The 18,813-nt window shown below is 49.8% G+C and overlaps 1 protein-coding gene across 6 annotated transcripts in view; it reads right to left on the minus strand.

Annotated features, from left to right (window-relative positions):
* Positions 1-18,813, minus strand: part of SPECC1 (sperm antigen with calponin homology and coiled-coil domains 1) — a 191,694-nt gene that overhangs the window by 24,240 nt on the left and 148,641 nt on the right. For 5 of the 6 annotated variants that reach the window (XM_044993278.1, XM_044993276.1, XM_044993279.1 and 2 more), the window contains one exon: positions 13,763-18,428. In XM_044993278.1, coding sequence (XP_044849213.1) covers positions 18,339-18,428 — 90 coding nt within the window. In that variant the 3' untranslated portion in view covers positions 13,763-18,338. Of the gene's footprint in view, positions 1-8,812; positions 8,966-13,762; positions 18,429-18,813 lie in introns of those variants that run through there. The other variant, XR_006574295.1, reaches the window with a different exon arrangement.

Consider the following 18,813-nt stretch of genomic DNA (forward strand, 5'->3'; position numbering starts at 1 on the left):
GACATTACAGAAACAAAGGAGCAGGGAGATCACAAGATGACAGAGCAAAGATTTCTGCCCAGGAAGGCAGGCTTGCTGCTTGTGGAATCCACACAAGGGCTGGAACGCAGCAATACGTACCGGGGCGTCAGTGCACTCGGAGCAATGACGGACGTTGGGAGGTCAAATACAGAGAGAAGGGGATTTTTATTATTATTATTGGATTGGATTCTGTCACGCTAGGGGCTTGCTTCCCACGCACTCCACAGGAACTGACACCAGGCCCAACATGCTTATTCCAAGGCTGAAGTCTAGGATTTCCCTAAAGGGCAACCCACCTCCCTTTATTCCCATTGGTACCTCTTGTTTGGGATGAGGTGTGGGGAATGGATTAGTAGGCCCCACCGTATGAGCGAGAGTACGGTGGGGGACAGGACCACTGCTCTGCGCCAGGATGGTGCAGCCCCGGTCTGTATGTCCACTCTCTGGCAGAAGCTGGCCAGGCTGCTACGTGCTGTTCCTTCAGTCCTTGTGGTCCCTGGGGAAGCAGATCTGCTGCCGTCAAGGCGACATACTTCCTGCAGTTGTCTGTGATCTCTCCCCCTATGGGTTCTTGCTCAGCTACGCTGTGCACCTGACCCCTTCTCATGCCTCGCCATGGCTCTCTCATGGACCTCTCACCCGGCCTCAACTCAGGGCCGCAGCGCACGCCACCTTCCGCACTCTCGCCCCCGACCCCAGCTCCAGAGAACCTGTGAGGAGCTCCGCTGAGATACCCAGCCGAGCGCTGCAGAGGGGCTGGTTGGCTACACACCCAGATACCACTAACAGGGGCACTCCATAAACGCCCAGCACAAGCACTATAGGTGGGACTCTGTCACCTCTGCTACACCCGTTTGCAAAGGAGGTGAACAGTTGGGGGTAGAGGCAGCCCATTGCTGTGTTTGTACAGCACCCGGCGCAGGGGGATCATTGTCCATGACTATGGTGCCTCGGTGCTATGGCGATACAGACAATAATAGTAAAGCCCACAGCCTGCACTCACCCCTGAATGATGCAATGAAGCAAGAGGGGCAGAAGCAGGCAGTGAAGTAGGAGAGCCAAGTTCATCTCAGCTCCCACTCACCCGGCCTCAGAGGTGCAACGGGAGGAAGGCAATAGCAGCCCCTGTATCCGTAGCACCCGGATGTCTGCGCTGACAGGTCCTTGGTGTATTGACTTTGGTAACATTTTATTGTCCTGCCAATTAAACTGGAATTGGCTCTGTGGCCTTAAAGGGCCTTGTCGCTCCAGACTGTTTCCTCTGGGCCCAAGCAAAGGGGCCAGCAGCAGCTGGGGGAAGGGGAGACTCCATGGTGAAACCACCACCAGGGAAGGGAGGCAGGGAAACAAGAAAACACGCCAAGGATGGACAGGGGCAGGGAAAGTTCCCATCTCCTCTCGGTGCAGGCGGATTGGCAGGAAAGTCCTGTTTTGGAATGCAGGCTGAGACACAACCCAGGAGACAGATCTGTTTACCTCCAGGAAGGTACAATGGGCGAGGGTTGCCCTTACCCACCATGCTCTGCCAGTATGGCTCAGCACCGGCTAGAGCAACCCCCAACCTCTCTTCGGTCCTCAGCCTCTCTGCAGGGCCTGGCAGCTGCAGGCCAATTAGTGCCACCTCTGAGGGTGTTTTCTCTGACAGGCACTAGGAACTGGCCTAAGAGCCATGAGTTTTATGTCACAGATGCCACTGCAGAGCTGTTGGGAGCATGCACTACTGACCCAGGCGGGATCTGAACGGGTGCTGAAGCACTTCTAGCTCTGCCTTCTGTTTTGAGGCCCCTGAGCCCATCGGGTCCCCAGTGGCACCTTTTGGTTTGTTTTATGGGACAAGACACAGTTGTGTCCTGGGTTTGTGCCTCAAGCATCATACAACCCAGAGATCTGCAGCAGGCACGTGAGCCCTGTCTGAAGTGGGATTTCCCCAGCGTGTTCAGCACAGCACAGACATCATAGAGCAAGTGAAGGGAGCACCAATCTCCCATGAGAAATCAGGGCGTGGGCAGGAGAAACAAGTACTCTGACTCCACCCGAATGTTTGTTGCCTAGATTGGTGTGCTGAGCATTAGCACGTCAGTGATTCCAGATCGGCTTTCAAAGTCAGCACATCACGGAGGTGACTGGGGGAGGGTAAAGTTCACAAGTTTAGGCATTTTTCCAGAAGGCTGGGAAAGCAACCAGAGCATCAGACTGTGGGGCAACTGCAAGTACATCTGCCCTGCAGTAGCACCCCCACGGCAGGCCTAGGTCAGCTAGCTCAGGCTCCCGGGGCTCGGCCCACAGGGCTATAAAACTGAAGTGTAGACATCCAGGCTCGTGCTGGAGCGCGGCCTCTCAGACCCTCAGGATCTCAGAGATCCCACGTCTACATTTAAATCTTATAGCCCTGCAGCCTGAATCAGCTGACCCAGGCCAGCCATGGGGGCTCTATGGCAGTGTAGACATGTCCTGTATCTCCACAGAGGACACTTCAGTGGTGTGAACGGGAGGCTGGGAGATGGCAGCAGACAGGAGAGGCTATAGAAAGATGATAAAATACCTCCGAGCAACAGAGCTGCAGTTTCCCAGGGCCCCGTGCCACTGGCATGTGATAAATGGAAGCTCTCCAGGAGTTTAAAGCTAGTAACAAAACTGCTCAGAGGTGCATGTCTTACACTCTGAGCACTGGAAAATTTCAAAAACTTGCGAGTGACATTTTAAAGGTGGTATCATAAATCAGAGCAAAACCTTTCAGCACAAGACTGAAAAACAGCATGACCAGCACAGAAATTAACTGAAAAGGAGGGAGCTTTGGCTGAGCTGATGCTGGTAGAATTTTTAAGACCACGGAGAAGAAAGTTTTGACTTCTCCCTGCATTTGGTGATTCACCTTAATGCCTTCCATGCTGCAGAAGTCTCTCTCTCTCTCTCTCCCAGGAGCCAGTCACATGGAAGCCTCAGTTCAGGCAGGAGGAACTGTCACGATTTACCTGGTCTATACAGTCCCACCAGCCTAAGGCCTGACCCATGGGCTCAGGATAGTGGCAAGGGTTCACCCACAGATCCTATCACAGGACTAGGGCCCTCGTGGGACTTGGGTGGGTGCAGCCTGGTGGTGCCCCAGCGAAGTTCATGGGCAGTTTTTCTGCAGTTAAGTTTCTAAGCCTGGGCAGAGGGCAAGGCAGCTAGGTTTGCAGTTCAAACATTGGAGGTGGTTTCATTCACAGCTAAAGCTGCTTCCTGGCCAAAACCTTTACAACTTCATGCCCTTAAGAAAACCAAGTAGCTGACCGCCTGCCGGAGAAGGGTGACTCAGAGCTTCACTTTCAGTCCTCTCCCCACAGCAAGAATAAAGAGAAGCACTTCTGCGTCTTGCCACGCCCTGGCAGTGAGAGAAGTGTGCTTCTCCCCACACTCCAGGGTGTTTGGAAAAAAGGGACAATTGGATTTTCAAATGGATGCAGTGAGGGGAGTCCGAATTATTTTTGCAACCCAGCTACTGTTTGTTTATAATTCTGTTCAAATTCCAATGAGCCAGATTGCATTCATATCCCTCGGGAGTTTCTCCAAACAAGATGGGCCCAGACCCTTTGAAGCCAAGGGCTTTGGTCTGGAGGGTCCCTCCTTTCCCAACATGTTGGTAAGGACCAAAAGCTGAGAAACAATCACAGTTTTCCTGATGTAGGTATTGCAGCCATAGCGTGTGCATTCATCAGAATCACTAGTGTGCTGAGCCTCATCACACCCTTGTGAGGCAGGGCAGGGCTGGGCTGTAATCCTCATTTGACACATGGGAAACTGAGGCACGAAGAGACAAAGTGACATGCCCACGGTCACACAGGGAGTCTATGGCAGAGAGGGGGACTGACCCTGGGTCTCCCGAGTATCAGGCTAACCATGCCCTGGACTATGTGTGCTGTCTTTGGCTAGTCCCCTTTCCCAAGTGCACCCACTAACGGGTTAAAGGGGAGTTTGGAGTCAGTGGATTCACTAAACGCAGGGTAGATGTGCACCATTTATCTCCCTTCAGATATGCCAAGCAAACACGGAAGAAAGGTCCTGTCCTACACATACCCCACGCTCGCTAGCACTCGTTGGATTTACACTAAATCTACTGGATCCAAGTGCTACTGACACAGCCTCTTCCAGCGAGCCTCCAACAGGAGAGAGGAGATTGTGTTCTGTGTCTGGACAGTGCCTGACAAGGGCCCACGACTAGGGCCCCAGGTGCTCTGGTGCTACAAACACTACATAGTAACAGCACATTGGGCACCAGTGCTCAGAAGAGATCTCTCCTCCTATAGGTCACCCTTTTATCATACAACCCCGTTCGCCCTCCAGATCCACTGGCATGAGTTGTGTACAAACTGGCCATTGAACCCTGGGAGCCCAAGAACCAAGACAGCACTGGGCTGGTTTCCACTCTTACAAGAGTTCTTCCTTAAACTGCCCATCGTGGCTGGCAGGTGTGAGACGGCTTAATTGCAGATAAGGGAACAAATGGACGCTGGGCTACTTTCCAGTTATTACTAGCCCCTTTGCCAGCTTCAGACTGAAGGCTCTTCCCTTCCCAGAACGGCTCCCCTCTGGCTCAGGGGGGCCCGGGCGATTGCTCCTTGGGCTGAGCTGTGCACAGGATTCCATTACTGTTGGACTGCATGCGCTGGATTGTTACAGCGGGACGACGGGTGGGCAATGGGCCACATGCTACTTTTTATTAGAGGGCTGCTCCCAAGTGCAGAAGGCTGTGCACATCAATTTGCTTATGGCAGGTTGCTCCTGGCAATTGTGCACAGACTGGCTTGTTATTGTAGGGTCCTCTGCTGGCTTTGATTTTAGTGTTTGGGAGTAAAATAATTGAGGCATTTATACTCAAACCAAACTGAACCAGAAATCAGTACATGGACCATGAAAGCAGCTATAAGAATAAGCATAGGTATGTCACTGGAACAGGCTGGCAGTGTCTACTTCAAACCCTCTTACCCCCCTAGCAGATCCAGCTGGGATACGTTAAGTGTGTTCTGCTGACTCACTGAGCCATGGAGCTCAGTGTCTCTCCTGGATTTAAGGGACATGAGAATGGCTCTGGTGAGAGAGAGAGGATTTAGGGGGTGGGCTGAGCAATTTGCAGGGAGGAACCTTAGGAGCAGCCCAAGGTGGGGCAAAGGTTTGAACTGACCTTATTGTTTTCTTTGTTAATAAAGCCAAGCTCCTGGAAGGGGGGGGGACGGACTCTTGACTGTGTGTGCAGAGCACGCTGGGAAAGGCACCTCCCCACAGTCCCCTTTCAGCACTCCAATCTCCACCTGCTGAAACTGTCGTGTAGAATAGAAGCAAAGCGAAAGCTGTAGGAGGTTTTTCTCGGCATAGAAAACCTCCTGCTCTGTCATGTGACCTGGAGTTCATGCCTGTAGTTAGTCATGTCAGGCGACCATAAGAGTCTGGCACCTTTGGCTGCCATTTTCTGAACTTAGTGGGTGGGCAAGTCTCAGCTTCGGCAGGTGGCTGCTTTCAATGCTGCCACCTGCATTGAGTAGTTATTAATGGTTCCCAATCCTGCTGGAAAGGTATAACAAGTGGGGTTCCGCAGGGGTCTGTTTTGGGACCGGCTCTGTTCAATATCTTCATCAACGACTTAGATATTGGCATAAAAAGTACGCTTATTAAGTTTGCAGATGATACCAAACTGGGAGGGATTGCAACTGCTTTGGAGGACAGGGTCATAATTCAAAATTATCTGGACAAATTGGAGAAATGGTCTGAGATAAACAGGATAAAGGTTTAATAAAGACAAATGCAAAGTGCTCCACTTAGGAAGGAACAGTCAATTTCACACATACAGAATGGGAAGAGACTGTCCAGGAAGGAGTACGGCAGAAAGGGATCTAGGGGTTATAGTGGACCACAAGCTACATATGAGTCAACAGTGTGATGCTGTTGCAAAAAAAGCAAACGTGATTCTGGGATGCATTAAGAGGTGTGTTGTGAGCAAGACACGAGAAGTCATTCTTCGGCTCTACTCTGTGCTGGTTAGGCCTCAACTGGAGTATTGTGTCCAGTTCTGGGCACCGCATTTCAAGAAAGATGTGGAGAAATTGAGGAGGGTCCAGAGAAGCGCAACGAGAATGATTAAAGGTCCTGAGAACATGGCCTAGGAAGGAGGCTGAGAGAATTGGGTTTGTTTAGTTTGGAAAAGAGAAGACTGAGAGGGGACATGAGGGCAGTTTTCAGGTATCTAAAAGGGTGTCATAAGGAGGAGGGAGAAAACTTGTTCACCTTAGCCTCTAAGGATGGAACAAGAAGCAATTGGGCTTAAACTGCAGCAAGGGAGGATTAGGTTGGACATTAGGAAAAAGTTCCTAACTGTCAGGGTGGTTAAACACTGGAATGAATTGCCTAGGGAGGTTGTAGAATCTCCATCTCTGGAGATATTTAAGAGCAGGTTAGATAAATGTCTATCAGGGATGGTCTAGACAGTATTTGGTCCTGCCATGAGGGCAGGGGACTGGACTCGACGACCTCTCGAGGTCCCTGCCAGCCCTACAATCTATGAATCTATGCTGCTGCCTTGTGCTTCTCCAGCAGCTGCACTGGTGGCCATGGGCGGCAGGTTATATATTTGTGTGGGGCCCGGGCCCCAGCAATATTCAGGGCTGGGCGCCCTGCTCCAGCAATAGTTGGAGCTGGGTCTCTTCCCGCCCCCCCGGTCCTGCCTGGATCGGCCCCGGCCACCGCAGGTCTCCCCCCGCCGCCGCGACCCTGCCTGGAGCAGGTCCCAGCCCCCGCCTGCCACCCCCCCTCCGCGTGTTCCCCCCTCTCCGCCGCGTTGTGTTGCGTCCCTGCCTGACAGAACGCAGCGCGCCTCTCCCCTGCCTGCTGCCCGGAGGGCTCCCAGCAGATTTGCTGTCTGCTGCCGCAGGGTCCTAGTGCCTGCCCTCCGCCAGTATTGGCAAGGCAGGCTGCCCTTACCCTGAGCCTCTCCAACCCCAAACCCTCAGCCCCAGCCAGAGCCCTCATTCCCCCCGCACCCTAATCCTCAGCCCCAGCCCTGAGCACCCCCACATCATGAACCCCTCATCCCCCTGCACCCTAATCCTCAGCCCCAGCCAGAGCCCTCATCCCCCTGCACCCTAATCCTCAGCCCAGCCAGAGCCCTCATCCCCCCGCACCCTAATCCTCTGCCCCAGCCCTGAGCGCCCCCACATCATGAACCTCTCATCCCCCCGCACCCTAATCCTCTGCCCCAGCCCTGAGCACCCCCACATCATGAACCCCTCATCCCCCTGCACCCTAATCCTCAGCCCCAGCCCCCCACATCATGAACCTCTCATCCCCCCGCACCCTAATCCTCTGCCCCAGCCCTGAGCACCCCCACATCATGAACCCCTCATCCCCCTGCACCCTAATCCTCAGCCCCAGCCAGAGCCCTCATCCCCCGCACCCTAATCCTCTGCCCCAGCCCTGAGCACCCCCACATCATGAACCCCTCATCCCCCCGCACCCTAATCCTCAGCCCCAGCCAGAGCCCTCATCCCCCGCACCCTAATCCTCTGCCCCAGCCCTGAGCACCCCCACATCATGAACCCCTCATCCCCCCGCACCCTAATCCTCTGCCCCAGCCCTGAGCGCCTCCACATCATGAACCCCTCATCCACAGCCCTCACCCACAGCCCAACCCTCTTCCCTAGCCCTGAGCCCCCTCCTGCATCATGTACCCCTCATCCTCAGCCCCACAGTCCTCACCCTGCACTCCCTCCTATCCCCAAACTCCCTCCCCCTTCCCACACACCCCTTCCCAACCCCAAACTCCATCCCAAAGCCTGCACCCTTCACCTCCTCCTGCACACCCACCCCCTGCCCCAGCCCAGAGCCTGCACCCAGCACCCTTCCTGCACCCTAATCCCCAGCCCAGGATCTGCACCCCAGACCTCCCCTGCCGAGCCCCCTCGCAGAGCCTTAGGCAGGTGGGGGCGGAGTTGGGGGGGGGCGGAGTTGGGGGCGGGTTCTGGGCCCCACCAAAATTTTTACAAACTTGCCACCCATGCTGGTGGCACCCACCTTTCAATGCACTGTGGCAATGCCACGGCTCTCTGAGCTGCAACATCACCCCTGCCTCCCAAGCTACTGTAACAATATCAGTGTGGCCTCCAACCCACCGAGTCAGAGCCTGAGCAGTTTGGTTAGTGACTTCCCCTTCGGCTGTATCAGTAATGGTTCCCCTGTGAGCTACTCCTGCAGACTGAGCTTTCACTCACCAACCCCTTGCTGGGACTCTCACAAACAACCACACTGCAAGGTAACACTTGTTGCCAACATATCACTATTAATAGTTACATAACCACAGCATCCAAAGGTCACAAATGGGATTGGTGCTGGGTGCTGTACAAAACCCATAACAAAACCACTCCCTTTGCTCTAGATGCAAACAAGTCATGATGCCTATTTTCAATCCTGAAATCATGCACCTGTGGATCAAGACAGAGCTATTTCTACCATGGCAATGCTATGTACAAAGTAAGCTTCCTGCTGCCTGAGTCATGGCAAGTGGTATGCAAAGTTGGTGTTCATAAAGCCAGAAATCAGAGTGAGTTATGACTCGATGCATAAGCATCCTTGAATGCCTGAACTGATTACAGAATGCAGGACTCTGATGCTTTCTGAGTGGCCAAACAAAGCAGAATATGGCACTTGTGCCTTTTGACTCACTAGGACAACTTCTCAACCAGTACTCACCAGCAGCTGCTTCTTGTCAAAATGTCACCCTCAGTATCAAACCGAGCCTTATAAATAAAAGATATAAACTAGTTACCTTATGGCCATTGGTAACACTGGCAGCTCAGAACAGGGATAACCAGAACTCAGGCTTCAGGGTGGAAGCTGATCTCGGCAGGGATCAGGAAGGAATTGCTTCCTGTCTACTCCAGCTTGCAGCCCATTTCTTATCTCCTGAGCCATGTGCTGTCTGAAAAGGCAAAATACAAACAAGGCCATCTTGCATGACAGCATAACAGGAAGTCCCACCCCCTACAGAAGAAATTCCAGGAGTGACCCTGTTTGTGTTGGCCAGTCAGACTATGAGTCACTTCCCCGAGGTCTCTGAGCATTGTGCCTCCTGGAGGGACAGGATTCAGAATGGCAGGCCTGACTGGCTAGGCAACCGTCTGAAAGCCTGGTTCTCGGGAGCCCCCTTCTGTCTGGGCAGAGCAGCGCTATTCATGACTAGCTCGAGCCACGAGGAAGAACTCCGAACTGGGGAATCAGTAACTCAGTATGAAGCTGGCCCTGAACCCCAAGCCCGTTCCTTCCTGGAATCCCAGCACACAACGCGAGGCCCATGCAGCAGAACTGTCGGTAGCTTTCTTCCCCACAAATACAGACCCTCCTCAGCAGCACCAGGGCTGAGAATTCACAACCGTGTGCCCTCCCCGAGGGCCTTCTGTCCATGGCTCTCACCTTGCAAACACACGAGCCCCCCCTCCCACCCACAAAGCAGAGCCAGCCAGAGCTCCTAGCCAGTCAGCGCAGAAGCAGCCAAAGCAGGGCCCTTTGGGGTATGTTTACACAGGCATAAAAGACTCGGGCTACAGGGCTAAAAATTGCTGTGTAGGCGTTCAGGATCGCGCTGGAGCCCGGGCTCCAGGACCTGCCACCCTCATGGGGTCCCACAACTCAGGCTCCAACCCACGCTCCAATGTCTATACAGCGATTTTTTCCAACCCCAAAGCCCAAGCCCTGCAGGCTGATCCGGGCCAGCCACACATTTCTGATCCCCATGTAGACACAAAGGAGTCTGTGGCGCCTTCAAGGATGCCTGTTGTGAATGGGCTGAGTTGGGGGTCACTATAGAAGGGCTGAGAAGCTCCACTCACGAATCCACATTTTCCCAGCACATGAATCTGAGTGAGTGGAATATATCGCACGGCGGACTAATGCAGTGCCAGGGCAACATAGCCTAGTCAGCATCTAGGCTATTTACTTCGGAAATGGAAGTGCCAGAGACTGCTGCTTCAGAACTGGTGCGAGACCTGTTACCTAAGGGTAGCAGAGCACTGCATGGGGATTACTTTAACATTTACAGAGAGCGCGGGCTGAATCCTTTGACTCCAGGATGAAAACTGAATCCACCTTGTCTCCATTTCTGTGGCGGTTTTCTAGCTCCCAGGACGTTCTGTCAACTGCCCACCAAAGTAGATCATAACGAACCACAGCAAAAACATCAGTAAAAGGTCACGTAAACAGTTTGGGCCAAGCAGTGCAGAGTGTGTCTCTACTTTAAAACACTAAACATTTTATTTCATAGACCGCTGTTTGCTATCAAACACAGTCATGTTGTTACAATTACTGCCTACACCTGGATTACGATAGAATTTAAGCAGCCAAGAACTGTCAGGTCCAGTTGTTTGTTTCCTTTAAAAAAAATGCTAACAAGAATGCTGCATCTTGTGGCATCTGTATCCCAGAGAGAGAGAGAGAGAGAGACAGCTAGCTCTGGCAACAGCCTCTGCAAGAGGCTCGTAACATCTTTTATAGCTAGGGAATGGAATCTAGTCTCAACATGTGGTTGCAAAAATTCCTCAAAGGGCTGCTTTGCAGAGTACAGAAAAGATCTTGGTGTATCCAAACTCCTGCCATGGCCCAGAGCTCAGATCCCAGCCATGCCATGAAATAGCTGGGAGCTGTTGGGACATTCTGGATAATGATACGCAAATGAGCAAACACCGATTCCCAAAGATCTGCTCACATCTGTGTACCTACGTTGTACGTGCGGTTACTATAACTTGTAGGCAGAGGTAGCCAATTTTACACCCCAGTAGTTATTTGCATGTGGCAAATACCTATTCAGGAACAATCATGGTGTGTATGCAAATGAGGCAGGCAATTGCACACAAACTTGAAAATCAAGTTCCAAGCATCATCTTTTGCTTTAGAATTTCCACCTCCAGCAAAGCTACAAGTGGGAATTACTGCTAGATTACAGCTAGCTGTGCAACATGGACGCGGGTTTCACCCTATTAGAACTCATCACTATTGGTAAGCCAGCCTGGCCGGGGACTTGTTAACTATCTGTACTACAGGCGTGTCTACAGGATCCAGCGAACAGTGGAGCTACATTGTGGCAGGTGCTGTAGAAACTCATAACAAGAAACAGCGCGTGTCCCAAACAGCTCGCATCTAAAAAGACAAGACAAAGGGTGGGAGGAAAGGATACCCAGCACGTAAGTGGAGATTGGGACTTTAGGTAGAAAGTGGTTAAATACCTTATCCAAAGTCACACAAGGAATGAATCCAGGTGTCTGGAGTCCTAGTCTAGGGCTTTCACTACAAGACCATTCCTCCTCTCTGGAGGAGATGAGAATTCTGACTTGTAAAGCACAAAGGAAAGATCCCAATGCAGCCATACCCACACCTCCTGAAAAGCCCACAGCTCAGACATCAACAAAACCTTGACAATCACTGCCTCCTGCATGCCAAGGCAGCTGGGATTCTCATCAGAGCTTCCGTTAGCACATTGCTGCTGACCCCTCGTCCATGCCCACGTTCAGAACCAGGAGTCAATTTGTAGGCAGCATGGAATCCTGTTGCATGCCTTGGACCAGCGATCTCTGGGGAAACCATGGCAGAAGCTGTCTGCAGCAGAATGCTGGGACCAATGGTCCCTGAATTAATTGGAACAAACCTTCAAAACAAAACCTGGCAGCAGTTTGGAAACATAGAAGATGCAGTTGGCCGTTTGCAGTTCAGCATGTTATATTTAGGAGATAATCTGTCCAAATCAGATGAGAACATCAGTGTTGTTCCCCATAATGAAGGTTCAGCCCAGCTTTCCACTAATTCCCTATTTTCAGTGGTTAGAATGTAGCCTTAAAAATCTGGAGCTGAAATGTGACACACAGATAGGAATGGGCAAACCGGTTTGGATTGTGAGAGCAGCATCTCCCTCCCCATGAACTTTCAGCTCCGCAACTGAACCCAAACCTCTTTGGGAGGTTGGAAAAGATTCAGTTGCTTAACTGTTTCATGATTTTTAATTTTCTTGGCTGTCTCAGCAATTTTGGCTGGCTCCAGAAATGCACCATGCAATAGGAAGAGCCTTTTCATCAAGGGGTTTTTGTGACCTGACTGAAAGCAGAAAGTACTGGAAATAGGAAGAGAATTTTTTGAGATTTTCAGCCCAAATTTGCTGGACCAAGAGGTGTGAAGAAGCAGACAAATGTTTTGTGTATATCCCCACAATGAATCAGATCTCAGAACGTGTGGAGGCTCATCCATCTGTGACACAGTATCTTAGGGGCTGGATTCCTCAGAAATAAGATGGGATTCTGTAGCACCTTCTGTCTGCAGATAGGAAAATACTAGCATGATGAAAAGGAAGGTGCAGTAGGGATTGGAGTCTGCACTTTAGACATTTGTGCTGGCAGGAACCGCTTCTTTCCTCCATTGGATGGCTTTTATTTTAAAAACATTTACACCCAGTGGCATTCAGATTTTGGTCAGTGAGATTCTGCTTTTTGTCCTCTTGTCCGAGAGCACAACCCTATCTTGCATTCCAGCTTTGCACACAATCAGGCGACTGCGCTGCAGCCAAAGTTGTTGAGAGAAATTGAGAGCACTGAGAAAAAGCCAAGTGATTGGGCTAGACAGGAGCAACTTTCCATGCCAAGATCTTGGCCTTGGCTCTCATCATGAGCATGGGTGGCAGATTCCTTTCACCATACACCCTTAGATTACATCAATCTGCCACCCACCATGAAAAGGTTTTAAAGTCAAAGCCAGTTTTAATTTTTCCTGGGTGTACCACCATTCAGTTGAAGATGCCCAAACTGCAAGATAGAGGCAGATGCTTGGTACTAGTCCTAGAATTGCCATGTGGGTACAGTCTGGGAGTGGCCATGTGGAAAGAAGACTGGTATTAGAGCTGGACACTGCCATGTCTACAGGATTCTAGAGCCCCCCATTTTGTACTGTTGTACAAACAGCAAGAGGCTTGTGAAAGGCAGACAGACATGCTATTCTAGTGATTATGCAGATACCATGCTCAGTCTCTGCATAATCTACATTTATTGCTTGCTGTAGCTATATGGTTGCTGGAGAGGATTTCCTGTACCAGGCATCAGCTACAGAACACTGCCTAGTAGTATGAATAGGATGTTATACCATCATGTGTAGATTCAACATATTTGAGCCTCCACCCATCCCCATCAACTCATCACAAGACCCTAGGAAGAACCCACCTTCCAGTCCCTACACAGATCCAGAGAGTCTCATCGATCTATGTCAAACAAACAACAATCATCATCACCTTACATACCGAATGGCACTTACCTGTTATTGTACCTGGAGGTGCCCTATAACAGATTGTACAGGGCTTTTCTTCTTCAGGACCCCGTGCAAACCTTAATCCTCACACAACCCCCCAGAGATACATATTATCCTCATTTTATAACTGGGGAGACACAGGCAGAGCAGTTAAGTGACTTCTCCTTGGCCACAGAAGGTCTCAGTGGTGGGGCCGGCAATAGAACGTAGAAGTTCCTGGGTCCTAGAGCTGAGCTCAGATCACACTTCTCTTGTTCCTCAGACTCAACTCTGCTATCACTGGAACAGAGCAATTGTGTGTCCATCCTACAGGAGGGCCAGCCCAGACACAGTGCTGTCAATTTTTCTCAGACGTTGCTTCCATTAGAACGGAACCCCAACACCAGGCAGGCTCATAAACAGACGTGTTCATGTACTTAGAACACCATGACCAGATGCCATCAGAAAAAAAAGATTTATTAGAAATATTACACAGATTTTGCATTGTGTCCTTTAATAGTGTTAATCTTTAAATACATCTGTATTAGCATGTCCAAATCTGACAATGCCTAGTATGTACATTCTAGTGTGCTCTTTGTATAAATTAGATCATGGATGTAACAACTGTATCCAATGGACAGAGCTAAAATTACTTGACTATTAGAGATGGTTCTTCTACCTGGTAAAATTCTAGTCTGAGTCAAAACCAGTAAAAATGCTGTGCCCAGCACTGCCCAGTGAAATTTGGCACAGATGCAAGTTAAAAATTAAGAGACCATCAACTATGAAAAATTTAATGGTGGGTAGATTATTGCCTGGACTCTACACTGTGTTAGTGGCTGAGCAACGAGAGTTGGTGGAAAGCAATTCCAGTTTGGAAAGGTAGAAGCTATTGCCAACTGTGTGAAATGTCTTAATGCTTGTGACCCGAGTCCTGTTAGGCAGCAAGCCCTCTTTTGACAGGAGCACACAGACTGCATTTCAAACACACGGAACGGCTTTGCAAACAGCTGGCCTCCCTGGACATTTGCTGAAGGAAGCCTTGATACCATGACCAGGGAAAGATGAGAAAGGTACAAAATCTGTAATTAGATGAACCAACTTCTCTCCGGTTCTTACCAACTAGAAAGCGAGAGAAAGGCAGTCACTGAAACCAAGGCTAGATTTAGGGTATCCATAGGGGTCACAAATCAAACAGAGGGGACTCAGGTGTCCTGTGGGTTGCCCCTGCAATGTGGTGGCATTCCTACACTGACAAAACCACCAAGAGCAGGAAGGAGGCTTGAGGCAAAGAAGATATGGCAGCTCCCATCAACTTTTCAAGAACTGCTAAAACTTGTCAAAGGAAGAGGGAATGGGTGTAGCTTGCGGGGAGGAGCCTGGAAAGTCAAATTGCATTCCCAGAAAATCAGCCTGCAAAGCGAGCAGCATAGGGGACCAATCTGTTATCCTGCTCTGATCAGCTGCCTTTTGTAAGCAGAGAAAAAGAAGCCACACCTGCCATAGCCCCCTTAAAGTTTCTTTGAATACCACAGGCGTTGGGAGTTCAGAGCAGAAATCTGGCAAAAGCTGGGAGGGATGGTAGTGATAACAAAGAGGACAGACCACACATTGACAGCTGAAGGAAATTCCAGACATCAAGACTTCTGAGGCCTCTACTATCTCACAAAGACCCAAATACTTCTGCCCTTTCCCTTTCACACATCCTGTACATTCACTCAGCTTCTGCATGTCTTCTGAAACAGCACGTCAGCTTCACGAGAAATCCTCTCCTTCCCAGAAGGCCCAGACCCTGGGCTGGCTTCCCAATTCCCTCCCACCCCATGGCTCATCTCTGCCTTCCCCTCCCATGACATGAAATACTTTGTGCTTTCTATGTGGGATCAGTGACTTTGCACGTCAGATCCTACTTTCCACCCCCTTCGTGTCCTCTCTTTCCTAGCAGCCATTGTGCAACATTTACACAATGCAATCCCTTCAGCCAGGGCTCCTGGAACTGCAGCTCAACTGTCCTCTTCCCCATCTTCCTCAAGAGCTAAGCCAAAGTCAGCATTTAGGATCGACTTAAATATCTAGTGAGCTGCCAAAACTAACTAGGCACATGTATGTGTGCATGAGTGCAAGAGAGTGAGCATCATACAGACAGGGAGCACACGGTGTAGTATAAAGGTTCCATGAGTGCACGTTTGGGAATGGTGCATTCCTCTGAAGAGGTAAAGCCACAAGAGAGTTATGTATTACAAGGACTGACAGATCTCTCGGAGACTTTCATTCCTCATGCCGTTCAGGACAGTTGTAAGCTGGACTTCGGTCACCTCCTCTGTTCAGTTTGCTCCTTATTCAGGGACATTCCCCCCCTCCCCAAATCCTGCCTGCATCATTAAGGAGAAACAAATTGACCAACAGGAAATACCTTTAAGAGCTTAAAGTCTCTCTTTTTGACACTGTTCCAAAGCTTGCAGCCTCTATCAGGACCTAGATTCAATTCTTGCTGCCTTAGTCTCTTTCTGCTGAGACAGCTGGCACCAAAACAGGGATCCAGTCCCATGACAATAGTCGTAAGAACTACAGGAAATGACAGAAATAGACCCCATGTTGGAACAAGCTTAAAACTGGGATGTTTTACGCCTCCTTGCCAATACAGTCCAGGCATAACATACTTGAGGATAAATCAGCCACTCCTCTCCCCCAGGATCAGTCTAACTGCATAAGTTCTGTCCTTGCTTCAGATCCAGATAAATGCACCTGCTGTGCTGCTGAATGTACCAGGTGGGTCACACCTGCTGTGCTGCTGAGTCTGTTACACACCTCCCAGTAGTTATTTGATTTCAAAAAGTGATAGCAAGTGTAGTGGGTGACCAGCACTTAAGACCTCCTGAACATACCAACCTCTCACCATCAGTGTATGAGTTCTGCCAAAGATCAGACTTTTAAACTAGCCTGTTGCAGGAACAGGTGCACCTCACATACCTGTATGCTGCCTATAGATTTTGCATGGGACTGAGTTGTGCCGTCTGAGCACTACCCTTTAGGTGAATTCATGGCCAAGTGGTCTGCCTCCCTCTTGGGTGCAGGGTCTAGATGACAGCAGCCTGGCCCTTCCCTTCTCTCCCCCCGTTCTTGGAAAGCTGCCTTGGGCACGGCAGTCGCACCCAGAACCACATCCATTTACAGACAAAACTCATGGAAAGAAGGGCTTAAATTAGAGACATTTAGGAAAAACCAACAAGATCCAAATTCTAAATATAAATCCAAGGCTGGGGATTAACATCTATCACTAGGGAAGAACTTGAGTTGTTTAAAATGAGAAACTGAAGGTCTGAAATGAGCTGCTTGTGGACTCTAGCATTGTATCAACAGCAAGTGAGTGCAGGGCACTTGTGAAGCATCAGGAAGCTGAAAACACCCAGCTTCTTCTGCGAAAGCACCTATTTCTGCCTCACTAGCGGGGTGAGTTAGAACAGGGAGCACGCTCTGTTCCCTTAGGTAAGGGAGGAGAATGACCCCTAGCTGTGGGTGATTAATATTCAGGAGGCATCAGGACTGGGCCACAAGGTTAAACATTGTAAGTAAACAACCATTTTCTTTTATCAGCACAACCTGAGGCAACAGAGCTGCCCTAGGGTAGATCCCACACAGAGAGGACATTCTGGGAAACCATCTGAGAGCAAATGGAAGACTCAAGTTTATGGGGCCAAAGACTAGGAGGCATGTACAGTGACAGATTAAACACTGCTTTACGCCAGGAGCTATCAGCAGGATCGCTGGGATCCACAGGCTTAGCTCTGGCTTCAGTGACACAACCAAGAGTTGCCAGCTACATTTGCTGTAACTTACGGAATACAGTTGCATGTTGCCATTGGCATTAAATCTCTTGTGTGTTCTTTTACACAGTAACCTCAAGTCTAAACATACAGTAATAACCTATGCATTTCACTTCACTGCCCAGGGCACAGCTAGCAAGGCCTTCTGGGTAGTAACAAGTATTTACACATTCTTGCAGATTACTTAGGAACAACCTGGAGTAATGAGTTTACTCTACACAAACCTGCTGTAAATGTGTAGCTCTGAGATATCACAGGTTACTCAGGTTTAACGAGTCACTGCCTGGTTATTTGTGCCTTGTATAATAAAACTAACTAGTTGCATTTGCAGCACTACAGAAATTACTGTGCCGGCGCAGTCACCTGGTATGTATCAGGGTTCTGGCTCCCTACAAGGTTTATCACTGAAGCAATGAGGTGATTTTTCTCACAAATCAAAGCAGTTACCATTGTTTGACCAGGAACGGAGTCACAGCACCTACTGGTTCCCTTTTGTACCTCTATGGTTGACTGGTGATAGCACATGGGATGGCCTCTGAGTCAGAAAAAGATCCTGTTGCAGACCCTGCAGGCTGACCTAAGTCAGGCAAACTAGTGTGTATGTCTGTCTTAGTGTGCCAGAGTGTGAGGTGCTACACACGCGCGTGTGTGTATCTGTCTTGGTACGTATATATAAAACATATGGGGAAAGGAAGGGAGAGAGGGACTCACTTGGGATGTGTGTCCATCTGAGTTAGGCATCTATTTGTAACTATGTTAGAGGAGCACTGTTGTCAGCTGGTTCACTGACAATACTCTGCCAGCATCCCTTGAGTGCCAGCATTACTTCAGGCACTGATTTACAAAGTACATGTTGCATTCACTTGGTTCTGTGGCAAATCTCCAGCTGGCAGAGTCTGGTTTGAAAGGCAGTCATTATCAAGCACAAGGGCATCATCTTCAGAAATATCCCACAATGGCAGAAAACTCCTTGTAGTTTCCATGTTGAAATAAACTTACAGCTGTATTTGGTTTGTAAAGGTGGACAATGGATTTTTATTTGGTTGCAGTCCAAGGTTACTGAGATGCGATCAGAATCGTGGAAGAGCTTTCCTTGCAACCTAGGAGCCTCGGCTGGCTCATGGAATAGAAAAGAGGCTATTTTTAAAGTGATCAAGTGCTTCTGTGGCATTCTTCAGTCTCTTCCCCACTTCTGCCCACCTTCTGCTCTGGGGCTCAGGTCTCAAAGTACTTGTAAATCTGGGCCACGTACTGCATCACGCTCTGCCAGTCTGGCCGGTCTGTGTACATCATCTCACTGAGTTCCTGCACAGGACACAGAGAGGGTTAGCAAGGGGGCAAGAGTTTAAGGGTAACACTGGGGTTGAGGTCCTGAAACGTGCATTTCCCTTTTCAGTGAGGGTCTGCTGTGTGGGCCACACTCCATTGCAGAGATGCATGCAGAACAAGAAAACCTTGTGGTGGCACTGATCTCCAAGGAACAACATGGGCTGACTGGAAAAGAGAGCTATTGCAGCAAACTAAATGTGTGTCTCAGCTTGTGAGGCATGGAGTCCCCTGCATAAAGAAATTACAAGCTGCCAATGCAAAGTACAAGCAGCTGAATACAAAATACAATGTCCAGCCACTAGCATTCAGGGTAAGAGGAAGACTAAAGATCCCTAAGATGACTGTTGTAATGAAGGATAAT

This window comes from Mauremys mutica, chromosome 19 (assembly GCF_020497125.1).
Source record: "Mauremys mutica isolate MM-2020 ecotype Southern chromosome 19, ASM2049712v1, whole genome shotgun sequence".
Classification (NCBI taxonomy): domain Eukaryota; kingdom Metazoa; phylum Chordata; order Testudines; family Geoemydidae; genus Mauremys; species Mauremys mutica.